This window comes from Lutra lutra, chromosome 1 (genome assembly GCF_902655055.1).
Source record: "Lutra lutra chromosome 1, mLutLut1.2, whole genome shotgun sequence".
In the NCBI taxonomy this organism is placed as follows: domain Eukaryota; kingdom Metazoa; phylum Chordata; class Mammalia; order Carnivora; family Mustelidae; genus Lutra; species Lutra lutra.
Genome location: NC_062278.1, coordinates 163,469,783 through 163,486,320, shown reverse-complemented (window position 1 = coordinate 163,486,320; position 16,538 = coordinate 163,469,783). Strand labels below are relative to the sequence as shown.

At 46.5% G+C, this 16,538-nt stretch overlaps 1 protein-coding gene across 3 annotated transcripts in view; it reads right to left on the bottom strand.

The window, feature by feature from the left end:
* The window catches only part of CHCHD6 (coiled-coil-helix-coiled-coil-helix domain containing 6), a 241,505-nt gene extending 226,132 nt beyond the window's left edge, over positions 1-15,373 (bottom strand). The window contains exon 1 of one of the 3 annotated variants that reach the window (XM_047742899.1): positions 15,190-15,373. In XM_047742899.1, coding sequence (XP_047598855.1) covers positions 15,190-15,276 — 87 coding nt within the window. In that variant the 5' untranslated portion in view covers positions 15,277-15,373. The remainder of the gene's footprint in view (positions 1-15,189) is intronic. The other 2 variants (XM_047742908.1, XM_047742890.1) reach the window with 2 other exon arrangements.
* Positions 15,374-16,538: the final 1,165 nt, after the last annotated feature.

Genomic DNA, 16,538 nt, shown 5'->3' with positions numbered 1-16,538 from the left:
GTGGGTGAAGCATCAGTGACATGTGTGATGTGCACGAAAGAGGCAGCCGTGGCTGGTAAGGCCCCAGTCCTCGCTGTGGAGAAGGGCCATGTGACCAGGAAGAGTGTGCACCGCACACAGAGAAAAGACCATGGCAGTGCAGCCACATGGGGACCAGAGGGAGCAGCCTGGCCAAGGGCTCCGTAATGACAACCCACTTTCCTTCATCAAGTATCTGTTTATTAAGTATCCATGGTGTGTGTGATGGCAATGTTCTAGAAACCATGGGTGAGAAGAAACAACAAAACAGCCGTGAAAGGGACACGGTCCCTGTTTCATGGAGCTTACATTCTCAGGGGAAGTGAGAGACAATTAACAAGTAAATAATTTCACAAATTCTATTTCATCCAACCTAAGACACCGTCAATTATAAATAACCCAGTTATTTTCATATAATCTGAAGAGAGACAAAAACACCAATGAAATTAATATTCCACCTATGATCTCCTGTTCCAGAGATATTAAAATGTGTGTCTTAAAGATCGGTGAAGCACATTAGGTGACAAGTGCTTAAAAAGAATAAAATGCAGCACTGCGGTGATGGGGGCACACAGCAGGTGGTGCAGGAAGCCATAGGCACTGGGGAAGGTCCCTTAGAGGGGAGGACATTAATGTCAATACTCCCACCCAACATGAAGAGACCCTGACTGTACTGTGATGTTGAGATCCTGGAGAAAATGATCTAGAGCCAAGCAGAGGCGTGAGTAAGTGCAAATCCTCTGAGAAGAACGGAGTCTGGCACATCCAAGTACCTAACAGAAGGCCAGTGTGTGAGAAGGAGAACGGGACCAGATGACCAGGCCAAGGAGGCAGGCCAAGGCAAGACCACAAACCCAGACCCACTGATGTAAAAAGCCCAAATTTGATCCAGGGACCAAGGAAGGTATGGCAGGGTTCTACACAGGTGAGTCACAGGCTCCGATTTCCTCAGCCCAGCCTGGGAGGGGGTGGGGGTGGGCATCAACTGAACCACACCACTTGGTGAGTGAGGGGTTAAGGAAAACATTGGCAAGCTTCTTGTTAGCAGGAGGAGATTTGTAATATTTTTTAATGTTGCTACAAAATACAGCAAGTAATATTTTAATCAACAAATATACATATACACACAGTAGTCATGCGAGAATAAACACCATCTGGGCAATGCTCCCTGTACCAACAGAGCCAGAATGGGGGCCTCCGGAGCCAGACCGGTCTGGGAGCTCAGCGCCACAGGCCCACTGGTCACTGTGGCACGAGAGGTGGCCAGACGGGATCCTGTGTGGTCAGGAGACAGAGGGCCACAATCAGAGCAGTGCAGGGAAAGAGGAGCACTGTGCTTGGCCGTGTGGCCTGGACACAGTTCTTTGGCTTCTCTAAGCATCATGTCTCTCACCTACAACATGGGGGCCCCTGGAGGCTGGACTGACTATGCTGTATGGCTCAGAACTTCAGTGCTTTAGGGTCAAACAGACCTGGATTTTAATTCAACTAAGCTGCTTGCTAACTAGGTGATCTTGGGCAGGGGACTTCTCTGTAAATCAGACTCTTCATCTGTCAGGTGGAAATAATTAATGGTCCAGACTGTGGGGCTGTGGCGAGGATTAAAAGCAGCCATCCACGCAAAGCAGTCGGTACCAAGTCAGAAACCAGTATTAGCTACTATGGGAAACGGCAAAGCAGTACACAAATATTAATTGTCACCCATACGAGGCACATGAGTGTGCAAAAATGCACAAACTAATCAATAATAGTGACGATAGTTAACAGCTATCACACATTATAAACCAAGTGCTGGTCTAAGTGCTCCACGTGCAGCTTTGTGACCTTGAGCAGCTTTCTTCCCTCCTCATCCATATTCTGCACAAAATTAAAATGGACAGATTCTTTTTAAAGCACCCTCCAGCTCTGACAACTGGAGGCTCAAACCTGTACCTGCCCTCAGCCTCAAGTGACATGAGGACTCTGAGGAGGGGGCCTTGTCCCGCCTCCACCATGGCACAGGTGCCTGATGCCTCCCCAAGTCTCCAGGGACCACTCCCCCTCTGCCCCCAGCTGCAGCCTCCCACCCTCCACCAGCACCATGGCAGTGCGTGGGCAGGCCACAGACAGCCCAAGTCGGGCATGGAAAATTCAACACTTTGTGGTAAGAAACACGGCTGGGAACCCAAGCCGCACTTCCTACCAATCACCGCACCATGACGTTAACCAAAAGGCTTCCCTCACCCAAAAGCACTGAATGGATAGGCGAGTCCCCAAAGAGGAGGCAACACACAGGGCTGTGAGTAAGTCATGTGGCCACCTCACAACTATGAGGCTGGGGAGCAGGGTGCTGCCTTATGAAACACACATGGGTGTTCCCCATCGGCAATGGAAGGGTTTGGACAGGAGGGAGCACTGGCCTGTCGCTCCAGTATATCGGTGCAGATCAGAGCGACGACAGCTATGGGTCATAATGCCGTCTACTAATACTAACCTTGACATGAAGTCAGCACTCACTCTGCACAGACCACCTCCGTAATCCTCACAGTATGATGCCTGCTTTTTCCAGCTGAGGAAACCAAGGCACAAAAAGGTTAAAGCACTCACCCCCTGCTGGGATACTCCGGGGTACATAACCCACTGCACAGGAGGCTGCCTGACTCCTGAACCACCGTGCTAGTCAGCTGCGGGGGGGGCGGGGGACGCTGACCCTGACAAGAGCAGGCAGAGAGGTACTCGCCAAGCAGCACTCACAGGCGGGGGGCTCCCCCAAGAAGGGCCAACTACCACCAAAGCAACGAAGGGCAGAGGAGCCAGGATTGCTAAGAGATGCCAGGGCTCACCAGTCAGTCAGAGGTAGGTCTGGCCACAAGGCACTTCTGCATATCCCTGCCAACCCTATCTGAAGTCATGACCCCACCATCACTCCTTCTCTCCCTTCCTCAGCCTCATTTCTCACAGCACTGGTTGTCACCCATGGGACAGAATACACGTGTGAACCACCTGCTTGTCATCACTCCTACCAGAACACAATGGCTGTGGGCTTCTGTTTTGTCCTTGCTGTATCTTCAGGCCCTAGAAAGTGGCCAGACACTGGAAATGCTCAAATATTTGTTAAACATGTGAACTAGAGAAATACTTACTAAAGGCCCAGGTCCATACCACTGAGCTACTGCAATGGGATATGTCAAGATACATGCCAAGAACTTCGTACTCAAAGAGCTTATGGCTGGATGGAGGACAGGGCGGTGGGCGGGATGGTGAAAGGTCTGGAAAACATGAGCTGCTAAGCTGTCAGGTGAGAGAAGCTGAGCTAGCATACTCAGGAGCTCTCCAGAAGCACCTAAGTGTCAGCTTGAGACAGCTTGAGATGGGCCTGAACAGATGACCAGAGACGAGGGTAGGAGTTGAGGGGTGTTACAGAGAGGAAGGACACACAGAAGGCACAGAGGGAGATGTCTGAGGTTTGGCTGGACCAAGCACAGGTCCATGAAGGAAGGAAGAGGTGCAGGGCTGGCGGGCTCTACCTGGTGAGGGCCTTAAAGGACAAGATGAGGAGAATGGAATCTTTTCTGCAGTCAACTGGGAGCCATTGACACTTTCTAAGTAGGGCTTCGGTCACGATCTCCTCTTCACACACACTAGCCTGGCAAAGCAGCAAGAGGGGCTGAGGTGACAGAGGGCTGGAGGCAGGGTTGCTGCCACAAACACTGCACATCAGAAGCGAGAGGCCTAGAAAGTGTCATCTCTGCAGGAGTCGGGGCGGAGGGTGGTTGCAAAGTGAAGTAACTGGGGATCTGGCATCTGAATGAATGCACAGGGCAAGTGAAAAAAGCAATTTACCAAGTGGTATATGCACTATGTTCTCATTTGTGCTATAAAAAGGGAAAGAGTGTGCTTGTATATGGAGTCTTGGAAAAAGCCTGAAAGGATTCGTGAGAAATTATGAACAGTTGGCATTTAAAAATAAGATGCCTTTTGCAAGAAGTCTTAAAGGAAGAACGAGGGAAAGATGACAGCAAGGCCCAGGCCTGGCTCACTGGGGAGGGAGGCACAGTCGCTGAGTGGAGCACTGCTCTGTAAGTGTGTGTGTGACACTCTAAATCCATTCAGGCAGCACTGTTCCCCAGGCAAGTAAACACACTACATAGGACGCTGCTGCAAGAGGTTGCCTGTGGAGAAAGAAATTACGGAATCCTTGGCATCAGAGTGCCGCAGGGCAGATCAGAGAGTGGATGTTATGGCCCCTGACTCCAGAACAGGGCAACAAAGCTCACAGTTGGGGCGGAGGAACTCAGTCGCAGGAGAGGGGATAGGGGATCCTGTTTAGAGATAATGATAGAAACAGCCCACCTAATAACCACTGAGCAAGCTCCCATGCCAGGCCCCAAGCTAAATGCATTCCCATCTTAGAGATGAAGAAACTGGGAGTCAGGGAAGTGGGACATCTCGTCTAAGGTCACAGGAAGTCTTCAGTGTCCAGGCCGAGACGTGGATCCCGACCCTGGGCACCTAACAGTGATACCTGCAGTAAGGCAGGAATACAGAGCCACTCTGATGTGGCAAGTGACCATGTTTTCAGAATGGCCAATTCAAGAAAAATAAAAAGACTTGCAAGTCACGTTCCCCACCCTACCCCCACTGATGATGCTTTACCAAGCCCCTGCGGAGGGGGAGGAAGGGGGAGCACTAGGTACTCATAAAACAGACAGCCTACTTAAATTAGGAGAATGTCAATATGAAAATGAGCACTTTTTTAGTCTTAACATGTTACTCATCTAGACACATGTGAGAAGCAGCAATGTGGAGGCAGCTTCCTAAGCGTTACTCTTTACTTAGCAAACGCTCTGATGTTCACCGAACGAGTGCACAGCCCCAGCCCCAGCTCACTTCTGGGCAGGAGAGGAGCTGTCCTCCTTGAGCAAGGATGGAGAAGCTGTGGTGCCGAGAGGCAGCTAGCCCGAGGTTCTGTGGTGAGTCGGCAACAACTAGGCCTGCGCAGCCACGGCCAAGGCCATTTGGAGCGACACTGTCTGAGGATCCAAAGGGTGCCAGGAGATAAACTGCAGCTCACTACCCTCTCCAAGCTGGGCCTCAGGCTTCTCCAGTCAGGATGAGCACCTGGGGCAGTTTCCAGAAGAATGAGCCTGCAGGAAGCTGAGTCTGTCGGTAGCTCCTGGTGCCTGAACACCCCAGTCCCCGTAGAGGTACGGCCCAATCTTGTGGTTCTAAAAAGATTCCTCTCCTTGCCTCAGGCTGTTGCCTTGGAGATTTCGTTCACTAGTCTTTCAGTTTTCTATGAGCTCAAATTAGATCCACCGGCTGCTCACCACAGATTTAAATCCCAGAATGTCAGAACAAGAAGAGCCCTCGGGGACCTCCTACACTGAGCGTGGCAAACACAAATGTCCACAGGCGTCAGGCAAGCGACAAAATTAATAGAATGGGCCTGGCAGGGGTAAAAAATATGTGCAAGGACAACATGGTGGGGACCGTGATGAGAGCATATCCCCCAGAGAGGGCAACTACCTCACACCTCCAGGAAAGTACTGCCATATGGGAACGTGAACCAGACTTTCAATTTTTTCCCCCAAAGAGCTATAAATTGAATTGATGTAAAGCCTCCAAGTTCTAAATGTTGGCAATCAATTCAAATCAATTAATACCACAAAGTTTCTGGATTTATGGGTTGGGATAAGAGAAACTGGCTCTGAGCTAGGTACTGGGGACAGAAAGACAAACACATGTGATTCCTGCTCCCAGGGCAGTAAGGGAGGAAGCAAGGAAGAGATCATCTCTGCCCACGCCATAAGCACTGGGAGGTGAGCACAAAGTCTGCAAGACACAGACAGGGACAACCTGGGGTGACAGAGTGACACCACAGAGGGTGCCTTTCAGAAGGTAACACCCGAAAGGTCCAGAAGATGACAAGGAATTTAGCCCGTCAGGGAGAGAAAATACTGCAGACTAAGGGGAACAGAATCACAGGCAGAGAAGCACAAAGCAGCTCAGAATACATCAGGAGCAGGTGTCCTCTCAGCCGACCCGTGCAACAAAAGGCAGCAAGTGGCACCAGCACACTAGAGGACACCATGAGCCAGGCCCTGGAATCTGCCTTTAACCTAAGGGAGAGACATAATTAGCTTTAACTCTGCACAATCACTGGCACAGCCCACTGGTAAAAGTGACTGCTGCAGAGAGCAAGATAGACAAAACAAGTGGGAAGGGAGATGAACTTTTTCCCTACGTGCCTCCTTTGGAACTGCCAGAATTGTAATACCGTTTGCCTGAAGCCTATTCAAGAGTAAAATTTATGTTTTGTTTTGGTTTTTTTTAATGACCCTGCTAGCACTAGGAGGTATAGATTTGTGGGAGGCAAGTCTACTGGGAAAAAGAACAATTTATCAGATGGTCAAGGAAAGACAGAATGGACCAGAAAAAGATAAAGAGTTAACAAGGATAAAGAGAGGCAAAAACAGAGAAATGGCTAGACGGGAAAACGCCAAGATCTGTCACTGAATGTAGAGAAAAAAAAGGGAATGCAGGACCCAGTTTTCTGGCGGAGGGACTGGCTGGTTGGAGCCATCCGTAGCATAACACCAGTGATTCTGAGGAAAGCAGAGGAGGGGGATGCAGGTGAGTTCAAGCCGATGTAGTGAATTACATGCACCCATGGGATATGGGACGGGACAGCTCTGGGTTAGATACTTAGAATCCAAAAGTCAACAGCTCATCAATGAGGATGAAAGAGAATGGCCAGGGCCAGGATGCAGAAGGTAAAGAGGGTTCAACTAGGAAATATTCTGAAGCCTCCACCAGAGGCAGAGAAACAGAGAGGCGGCAGGTTTGATCTGGAAACCAGAGCTGCTGCAGGAGAGCGTGCAGTGACCCCCCACCAAGAGGTGGTAAAGGTAGACTGGAGACCTGAAGGATCAAAGATGCTTCCAGTGCAGCGTCTTTGCCTCCCAAATGAGGGAACTGACCCAAGATGAACTTAGAGTTAGAGTTAACAACTCTCCTTATATTTACATGACTTTATAGATTTTACTTTTACAAAGGAAGATCTTATAACACCATACTGTGACACAGTTAGGGAGTATTATTAGGATGGAATTTCATCTTACACATGGGTTATATTCAAAAGTCAGAAAGAAGGGAAGGTAGAAATCACCTTAACTCTTATACTATTCAAACGTCATTACTGATTATGCTGCAGTACTATTAAGAGAAGATTTAAGGGATGTTCAAAAAACCCTCAAAAGTTGCTAAATCTGCGCCTAAAGTACAGCGTGGTTGTATGCCCAGCCCTTTACTGTCCTTGAACACAGTTGAGTTTGAGAACCCCTGAGACAGGTAAATGGAGGATCATAAGGAAATGTCTACATGCAGGTACCTGAGTCTTCATCTGTCTTGAAGATGATCCTCTACTCCTCAGCAGCTATGGGGGAAAGGCAGAGAAACTTAAAGTGCTCTGCTTCTCTGCAGAATTGGCTCTACTTTGTCTTCCGATACCTCACCATGTGTCAGATGCAATGTTCAGGAAGCATCAAAAAGAATAAGACCTGGGCAAACACCTAGCCCAAGGACTGGCAAACAATGCAGGCCAGCAATGCCTGCTGGACCTGACATCCGGCTCCGCACACCATTCACAGAAAAGTGTAGGGACCTTGGCCATCCATTTCCTGACTTTCCAAGTTGGCATTTCCTACTGTGGCCCCATTAACTACATTCCTCCAAATGGTCAGCCAGATAGAGTGTTAAAGCTGGGGAAGTCTGGAGAGGACTTGTGATCCAACCCCTTCAAGGCACCTAGGCTAAATAGGTACATCCTGCATATAAGAAGAGAGACTTACTACCGTGAGTGTCAGAGCTCAAGGCCAGGTCTCTCTGTCTCCCTTCTCCCTCTCCTTTTTCTAGAGATTTATTTATTTAGTTATACGACAGAGAGAGAGAGAGAGAGAGGCAGGCAGAGGGAGAGAGAGAAGCAGGCTCCCCACAAAGCAGGGAGCCTGATGCGGGGCTCAATCCCAGGATGCTGGGATCATAACCTGAGGCAAAGGCAGATGCTTAACTAACTGAGCCACCTAGGCTCCCCAAGGCCAGGTCTTTCTGAGACACATTAACCACACTGCCTCTAAGCAATCAACTAAGATAAAGGACATAATACAAAGATTTATTTATTTATTTGAGAGTGAGAGAGAGAGAAAAAGAGCATGTGCGTGTGGGGGGAAGGGAGGAGCAAAGGGAGAGACTCTTTTTTTTTTTTTAAGATTTTATTTATTTATTTGACAGAGAGAGATCACAAGTAGGCAGAGAGGCAGGCAGAGAGAGAGGAAGGGAAGCAGGCTCCCTGCTGAGCAGAGAGCCCGATGCGGGACTCGATCCCAGGACCCTGAGATCATGACCTGAGCCGAAGGCAGTGGCTTAACCCACTGAGCCACCCAGGCGCCCGGGAGAGACTCTTTCAAGCAGACTCCGTGCTTGAGCATGGAGCCCGAGGTGAGGGTTGGTCCCACAACCCATGAGATCATGACCTGATTAGAAACTAACTCGGACGCCCAACCAACTGAGCCACCCAGGTGCCCCATGAAGGATATAATGTAAAGCAGTATGATAGGGAGCATCAACATTCATGCTGAGACTCAAAAAGCATCTCACAGGGCAATACCAAGGTGAAAAGTGTGCTGCATACAAATGGAACCAGTTTGTATTAAAGCTTGGAAGTAAAACAAACAGAAGAGTAAAATTATGCCAAAAATCGTCAGCTTGGCTAAAAGAAGGATCATGAGTTCATTAATCTAAGCATGCAATCCAACATACTAATAAGCCAGACACTTAAATAAATAAAACAGTCTTTGCACGCCAAGAGCCTACAAACAAACAGGATATAATAACAGAGAGAAAAAAGTAACTGAGACTATTAAAAGATAAAACCATCAATCTTATAAAAGACAATTATGAGAAACCTACAGCTAACATACTTCATGGTGGAAGACAATGTTTTCTAAGTCCAGGAGCAAGGCAAGGGTATTCACTGTCACCACTTCTATTTAATAGTGTACTAAAGGTTCTAGCCAATGCAATAAAGGATGAAAATGAAAGAAAAAAAAAGATATCCAGGCTAGAAAGGAAGAAGTTAAAACTTTCCTTATTTATAGTCAGCATGATTCTAGCTATATAAAATTCACAGAAAAAAACTACTTGAATAAGTGAGTTCAGCAAGGTTACAGGATACAGGATCAATATACAAAAAAATCAGTTGTATTTCTACATACTGGCAATGAAGAACCCCAAAATTAAGAAACAATTACACTCATAATAACATCAAAAAGAATACAATATTTTTAAGTATTCTAACAATTTTTAACTTAATAGGTGTAAATTATAAATAATTTAAGAAATTTAAGAAATGCTAAGACTTGTTCACTGAAAGTATAAAACATTGCTGAAAAAAATTTTAAAAGATCTAAATAAAGAGATTTCATATTCATAGATCAGAGGACTCCATATTGCTAAAATGGCAATTCTCCCCAAAGTAATCTACAGATGCAAGACAAACCCCGTCAAAATCCCAATAGGGTTTTTTAAGAGAAGCTGCCAACTGATCCAAAAATGTGTATGGAAATGCAAAGCACTCATAGCAGCCAAAACAATCTTAAAAAACAAACAAACAAACAAACTGGCATCTTTATATTTCCCAATTTTGAAACTTACTACAAAGCTATAATAATCATGACTGTGTTGTACTAGCATAGACATATAGCAGATAGATCAATGGAACTCTCAACAGAATTGAGAGTGGAGAAATAAACCCTTATGTTTATGGTCAACTAATATTCACAAGTTCCCAAAGTGGGAAATGGAAATGGATAGTCTTTTCAACAAATTTGAACACTTTTGAAAATTCGAAAAAATTTGAACAAGTTTGAAAAATTTAGATATTTCATCCAAAAAAAGAGATAGATTTAGATCAGGGATCAAGAAACTCTAGTGTTTGAACCAAATCTAACCCAATGCTTGATTTTATAAATAAAGTTTTATTAGAACATAGCCACACCCATTTGTTCACATACTGACTATGGCTGCTTCAACCCTACGATGGCAGAGCTGAGTAGCAGTGATGATAAAGACCTTTTGGTCAGCAAAGTGGAAAGTATTTACCAACTGGACATTTATAGAAAAACTTTGCCAATACCTGTTTTAAAGCCTTACCTCATAACATATATAAAAATTAACTCAAAATGGATCATAGAACCAAATATAAAAGCCAAAACTATAAAGCTCTTGGAAAAAATGCAGGAGAAAATATCCATAACATTGGGTTAGGCAAAGATTTCTGAGGTATGACACCAAAAGCACAAGTAATAAGAGAAAACAACTGATAGAGTAAACTTCATCAAAATTAAAATGTGTGCACTTCAAAGACACCATTAAGAAAATGAAAAGATGAGCCATACTTTGGGAGAAAATATTTGCAATGTGTAATATGATAAAGGACTTGTATGTACCATAAAGAAATCTTATAACTTATTAATAAAAAATAGGAAAAGTGAGCAAAATATCTGAATGCATATTTTACCAAAGAAAATATATGAATGGCAAATAAGCCCATGAAATGATGTTCAACATTAGATACCTGGGAAATGTAAGTTCAAACCATAATGAAATACCATTTCACACCCACTAGAATGGCTGTAATCAAAAAGATAAACAATAACAAGTGTTGGTGAAGATATGGAGAAAATGGAACCCTCATCTATTGCCAGTGGAAATATAAAATGGTTGAGTCACTTTAGAAAACATTTTGACAGTTTCTTAAAAAGTTAAAACATTTTGACAGTTTCTTAAAAAGTTAACAACTCACCAAATTCACAAACAGAATGACCCAGCAATTCTACTCTTAGGTATCTATCCAAGAAAAAGGAAAATATGTGTCCACAAACACACATAAAAGCTTGTATACACATTTCACAGCAACATTATTCATAACAGTGAAGAACTGAGAACAAACCCAATGTCCATCAGCTAGCGGCTGGATAAACAAAACCAAAGTACAGCCAGGCAATAAAAAGGAACAAAGTACTGATACATGCTACATCAATAAGCCAACACCAGAAACATTATGCTAAGTGAAAGAAGCCAAATAAAAAAGATGTGTAAGTGCATATATGCGAAATGTCCAGAAAAACCAAATTCATAGCAACAGAAGGATTAGTGGTTACCTGGGGCTGGGGATGAGAGTGAGGAGTGGCTGCAAACAGGCCCAAAGGATCTTTTTAGGTCTTGTGAATAAATGTGCTAAAATCCGATTGTGGTGACAGTTGCTCAACTCCATAAATGTGCTAGCAATCATTCAAATGGGTGAATTTTACACATAAAAGACATCTCAAAAATGCTATTTTAAAAAAAGAAAAGAAAAATCACCATCATCAAGTAATATCTTTCCAAAGAGCCACTCCTGATTACAGACCTGCGACGTTGCTTCCAAGGAAACCTGCAGACAGCCCTCCCTGGCATTCAGGGCCCACCACCTGTCTAGGCTCAACGCCTGGCCATCTTTCTTCAACATCCCAACCCCTGTGGCTGCCACAAACAGGACCTGTGGAGCTGGCATGTTTGTGCCTGCAATGCTACCACTAACTAGCTGTGACCTTGGGTTACTTCACCTCCTTGAACCTGCGTCATGTCTGAGACGGGGCGAACAGCTCACATGGTTGGCAAGGGGAATGTCTAAGCTGGTGCTCAGAATACACAGCACAGCACATGCTTCTCAGAGCCAGCTCAGGCACATCTTCAGTGTCCCCTCCTCAGAGTAGCAGTGTCTGTCATCCTGCCTCAAGCAGGGAGCCCCTTACTTTGCACACTTTTGTTTCCCTCACAACACTTGCAGTTTTTTATTAGTTTGACTCTTTTTTTTGCTTTCTTTTGGTTTGCTCCTGCTATTGGGCTGAGGTCCATGAGGCCAAGGACCTTATGCTTCATCCCTTATAGTCTCTGCAAGGCCAGACCCAGCGCCTGGCAAGTCACCCATTAGCAGGAAGCATTTACAGAGGTGCTGGATGACAAACGGTGGCTATAGGTGCAATGCTCAAGCACATGGCTTCTCTGGCAATGGCATGTTTGGGGACTGTTTCTTATGCACCTTACTACATCCTCCTTGGTCCTCCCCTCAGCAGTGGTCCAGATTTGCCTCGTGGAAGCAATGGATAATGGTAAATGTGATGTAGCTCTGAGAGCGTAATGAGCCTGGGGACACAGGTATCATGCAGCAGGCCAGGAGGTGACTTGGGAAGAATGGCAGGCAGCTGAGCAGTTGAAAGGGGAAAAGGGTGGAGAACGGTGAGTCTACATGTTGAAAAGCAACCAAATTCATCTGAATTTCCAAATATGGCTGCTCCCGTGAGGCAGAGAAGAGGAAAAGTGGGCACACACAGAACATTATTGCCATGTGTGTGCCTTCTCCATTGGAGGATGAGGTTAAACATACTGGATAAAATGAAATCTTCATGTATTTCACACATGCTTGCACTGAAAACTGGAGTTGAATATAATTGCAGCGTTTTGCATTAATTAAATTTCTTTTACCTTCCATGGAATTAGGGCTTGAACTCAATATGTAAATTTATGCAAATAAGTGTGCAAAGTAGCAAGGCCCTAGCATTGAATCTTAAGGGAACTAGAGCACTCTTCAAGATCAGGGCCTGGGGATTAAATATGAGTGGTCTTCAAGAATATTTAACTTTCTCTGAAGGACCTGGGGCAGATAGTCTTCTTTGGCATCTACCTTCTACTAAAGTAACTTCTCACTTGGTTCATCCAATGATCTTCTCTAGTGATTTTTACTTGCCAGCTTAAGAACAAGGTATACTCCCCAACCCTCAAGTAACTCTGCTAGTAGAAAAAGCCCCTACACCAAAACACTTCACTGCTATCACCTCCTATCTCAAATCTCCCTGTCCAAAAACAGGCACACAAGTGGAAGAAAGGAAGGAAGGAGGGAAGGAAGGAAGGAAGGGTCATGCACCCCATTGTGTGTCTCTGAGGAAGTCATTCTCTTTGATGAGTCTGCCCAGCATTCAGAGTCACCAAAGCTCCCTCTAGTTTCAACAGTCCCTGGGAGAACTAAATGGGGTCCCAGCACTCTGTCAAAACAGGTAGAGGTTTTGACACACAATTATCAGGCTGCCTTGCATATCACTGAGGGAGGTTGCTTGGAGTAGTGAGAAAAGGCTTTTTCTTGTACCCAAAAGATCTGCACTAAAGTCCCATCAGTGACTCAGGTAGGTTAACACCTCGGATGAATTCTTTAACAGCTCTAAGCCTGACTCTCCCATCTTTAAAGAGAACTTATACTTTGCAGAATTGTTAAGGTAATTAGAAATAAAATACACTAGTCTGTTAGGATATCCCCCCAAATGATGATCTTCGGTCAACTTAGAGGAACTCGCCTTCAAAGGGACACCCTTGAATCTTAGAAGACCCTGCCTGACCTAACTTTCCAGCATTCGCAAACACTGGATACCAGGTGACAAAGGCGAGAGAGCCCCTCTCAGTCTTCAAACATGAGCAATCTCCTCCCTATTTTGTCTTCCCTCAAGCCAGGTCAAGACTAGATAACATCCAGCAAGCACCAAATGTGCTAAGTACTACACTAGCCTAAGAATAGAGGCCATCACCAAACACTACCACTTCTAAGCACTTCCACACTCATCTTCGTCTTATACTAGGCAGTTCCTAGAATTATTACACCCTCCCTCAACTCTCTTAGAAATGTGGTCAGTGGGACTCAAAAGTAAGTTGTTCGCCCAAGGCCACCCACCTAATGAGCATCTGCCCAGAAGTCAGACCCCCTGATGTTTTTTTCTGATCTACTCCCTTATTAACCAATTCAACTACACCCAGCTTTGTGCATTTTATTTCAACTTGGCCGCTGTTTCACTGGGTTCATCCATTTAAACCACTCAACAATCATTTACAAACCACCACGTGCAGTGCACAGGTGCAGAAGGGGCAACAGTCAATCAATGAACAGGCCCTGGAGTTGGCCTACTTCACCCGGCTCTCCCACTTGTTACCTAGGTGACCTTGGATAAGTTACTTCACCTCTCAGTGTCTAGCTTGTCCTTACTCTATAAAATGGGCAAACAGGATTCTACCTCTCTCACAGGGCTGTTGAAAAGTAAATGAGAGGTTGTCTGTAAAGGATTCAGTGGAACCCACGGTCCCCACTAAGCACTCAAATGTGAGCTATTTTTATTCTTCTAGGTCCTCGGGACAGAGTCTTGAATCAGACAAAAGCCTTAGTCTCAAGGAGTTTACACTGTGGTGGGAGACACAATAAGCAAGTAAATTATCCATTAAAGTTTCCAATGGCAATGCCTACTATGAAAAAAAAATGTGTGACAGTGGGGGTGGAAAGCTACTTTAGGCGGGTGGTCACCGAAAGATACTCAGATGATACTCAAACTGTAACAAGAGCTAGATCTAAGAAAGCTAGGGGAGAAAAAACAGCAAATGCAGAGGGAGGTCCTGTGCTTGGACCAAACTAACATCTTGCAGTCGGGAGGCCAGTAAAGAGAGGGAAGAGGGAGGGAACTGGCGTGAGATGTGGTCACACAGGGCAGCTGCACCAGCCTTGTAAAGCAGCGTAAGGTGGTTCCTCTTCATCTTAAATGCGCTGGGCATCCACTGGAGGGTTTTTAGCAAGGGGAGGGGTATATGATCTGATTCACAACTTTTTAACTGCTTCTTTGGCTGCAGTGTTGAGAAGCGAAGAGCCTCAATTAAGAGGCTGTTGCGTTGTCCTGGACTTGGAAGCATCTCACGTATACAGAACAAGCCGCGTGCACGGAGTGCAGGGGAACAAATTCAGGTCTACAACGAGTCAACAGGAGCTGGCATGTGGCCTCCCCACCTCTCCCGTTCTCCGCTCTTTCTATCCCGATGCCAGGCTGGTGAAGCCTGAAGGCGACCACTGCAGGGTGGCCAACCCCGTGCATCCCCCGAGCCTCAGGTCCCTCATGTACACGGCGGAGGGAGAGACGCTCGCCACCCGGGCGTTAGGGGGGCTCAACGAGCGAGACGCGCCCGCCCGCTCTCGGGCCCGAACCTCCCCTCAGGCCGGCCCAAGCCCTCCATGCCCGCCCGGCCCAGGCCGCGCTCGCTCGTCGCGCCCGCCGGCGGCCCGCTCACCCGGATGCCCTGCAGCACCCGGACCCGCTCCTCCTCGTCCATTCCGAAAGACACCCTGCGGGCCTCGCTGCTTTCGGTGCTCCCCATGACTGGAGGCGAGCGGGCAGACGGCCACGCTACCCGGCTCCAGAGCAACCGGCCGAACGCCGAATTGCAGTTCCCTACCGGCCCCGCGCTTCCCGGGACTCGGGCTGCTGGGGCACAAGCCAACAAAGGCATGTCCTATTGGCCGCCGTTAGAGGCTCAACCAGTCATGTGGCGCCTGCCCGCGGGGTATTGTGGGGGTTGTAGTCTAGACGGCTTGGACTGCCCATCTGTAACTAGGGATCACGCGGAGGCGTGGTGCCTAGGCGGTGAAAAGCGTGTTGAAGTGAAGCAGCCGCTGGAAAGATCGCCCTTGAAGCAGAGCCAAGGGTGAGGTTCTAAGGCCAGAAGCCCACCGAGGAGGTTGAGCCAAGCATGTGAGGGCGACCTTTGCGCGGTTTGCTGCTTGGTTCCTTCAGCAAACTCCTGCTGAGCAGCGCTCACCAAGCACTGAGCAAGCATTTGAACTAGCCGCGGGGAATGTAAGGACAAACAAGACATATCCTCCTTTAGTGAAATTTAGATATAATGAAAGGAACCAATGAAAACACAAACAAGCAAGCATGTAAATAAGCTTACTAAGCACTGTGATAAGTGCCAAAAACAGAATACTACATCACAATACCTTGAAAGAAACTAATAGGAGGGGACCCCGTTTAATTTGAGAGACCACAGAAACCTCTCTGAGAAAGAAGCATTTTTTTTAAAGATTTTATTTATTTATTTGACAGAGAGAAATCACAAGTAGGCAGAGAGGCAGGCAGAGAGAGAGGAGGAAGCAGGCTCCCTGCGGAGCAGAAAGCCCGATGCGGGGCTCAAACCCAGGACCCAGGATCATGACCTGAGCCAAAGGCAGTGGCCTAACCCACTGAGCCACCCAGGCACCCCAGAAAGAAGCATTTTAATTGAAACCTAAGGATGAGTAGGAGTTAGCCAGGAGAAGATGGGGGAAGAACTTGGCTGGGAACCAACCAGTGCAAAGGTCCTGAGGCAGGGAAAATCTTGCCCCATTCAAGAAATAGAAAGAGCTACTTGACTGGAAAGTGAGAAGGAAGCAGAGGAAAGCCAGAGGCAAGGAGGTCAGTGGAGCAGGAAGGGCTCAGATTATGTAGGGCCTTGTAGGCCAGGTCAAAGTTTTATTCTAAATGTCCTGAGAAAACAGTGAACGATCATAAGCATTTAGGAAACATTGGCCAAGGAGCACACATGTCATGCATTGAGTGCAATGTACCGAGCATTATGTTTGTGCTTCTTACACAGGATCA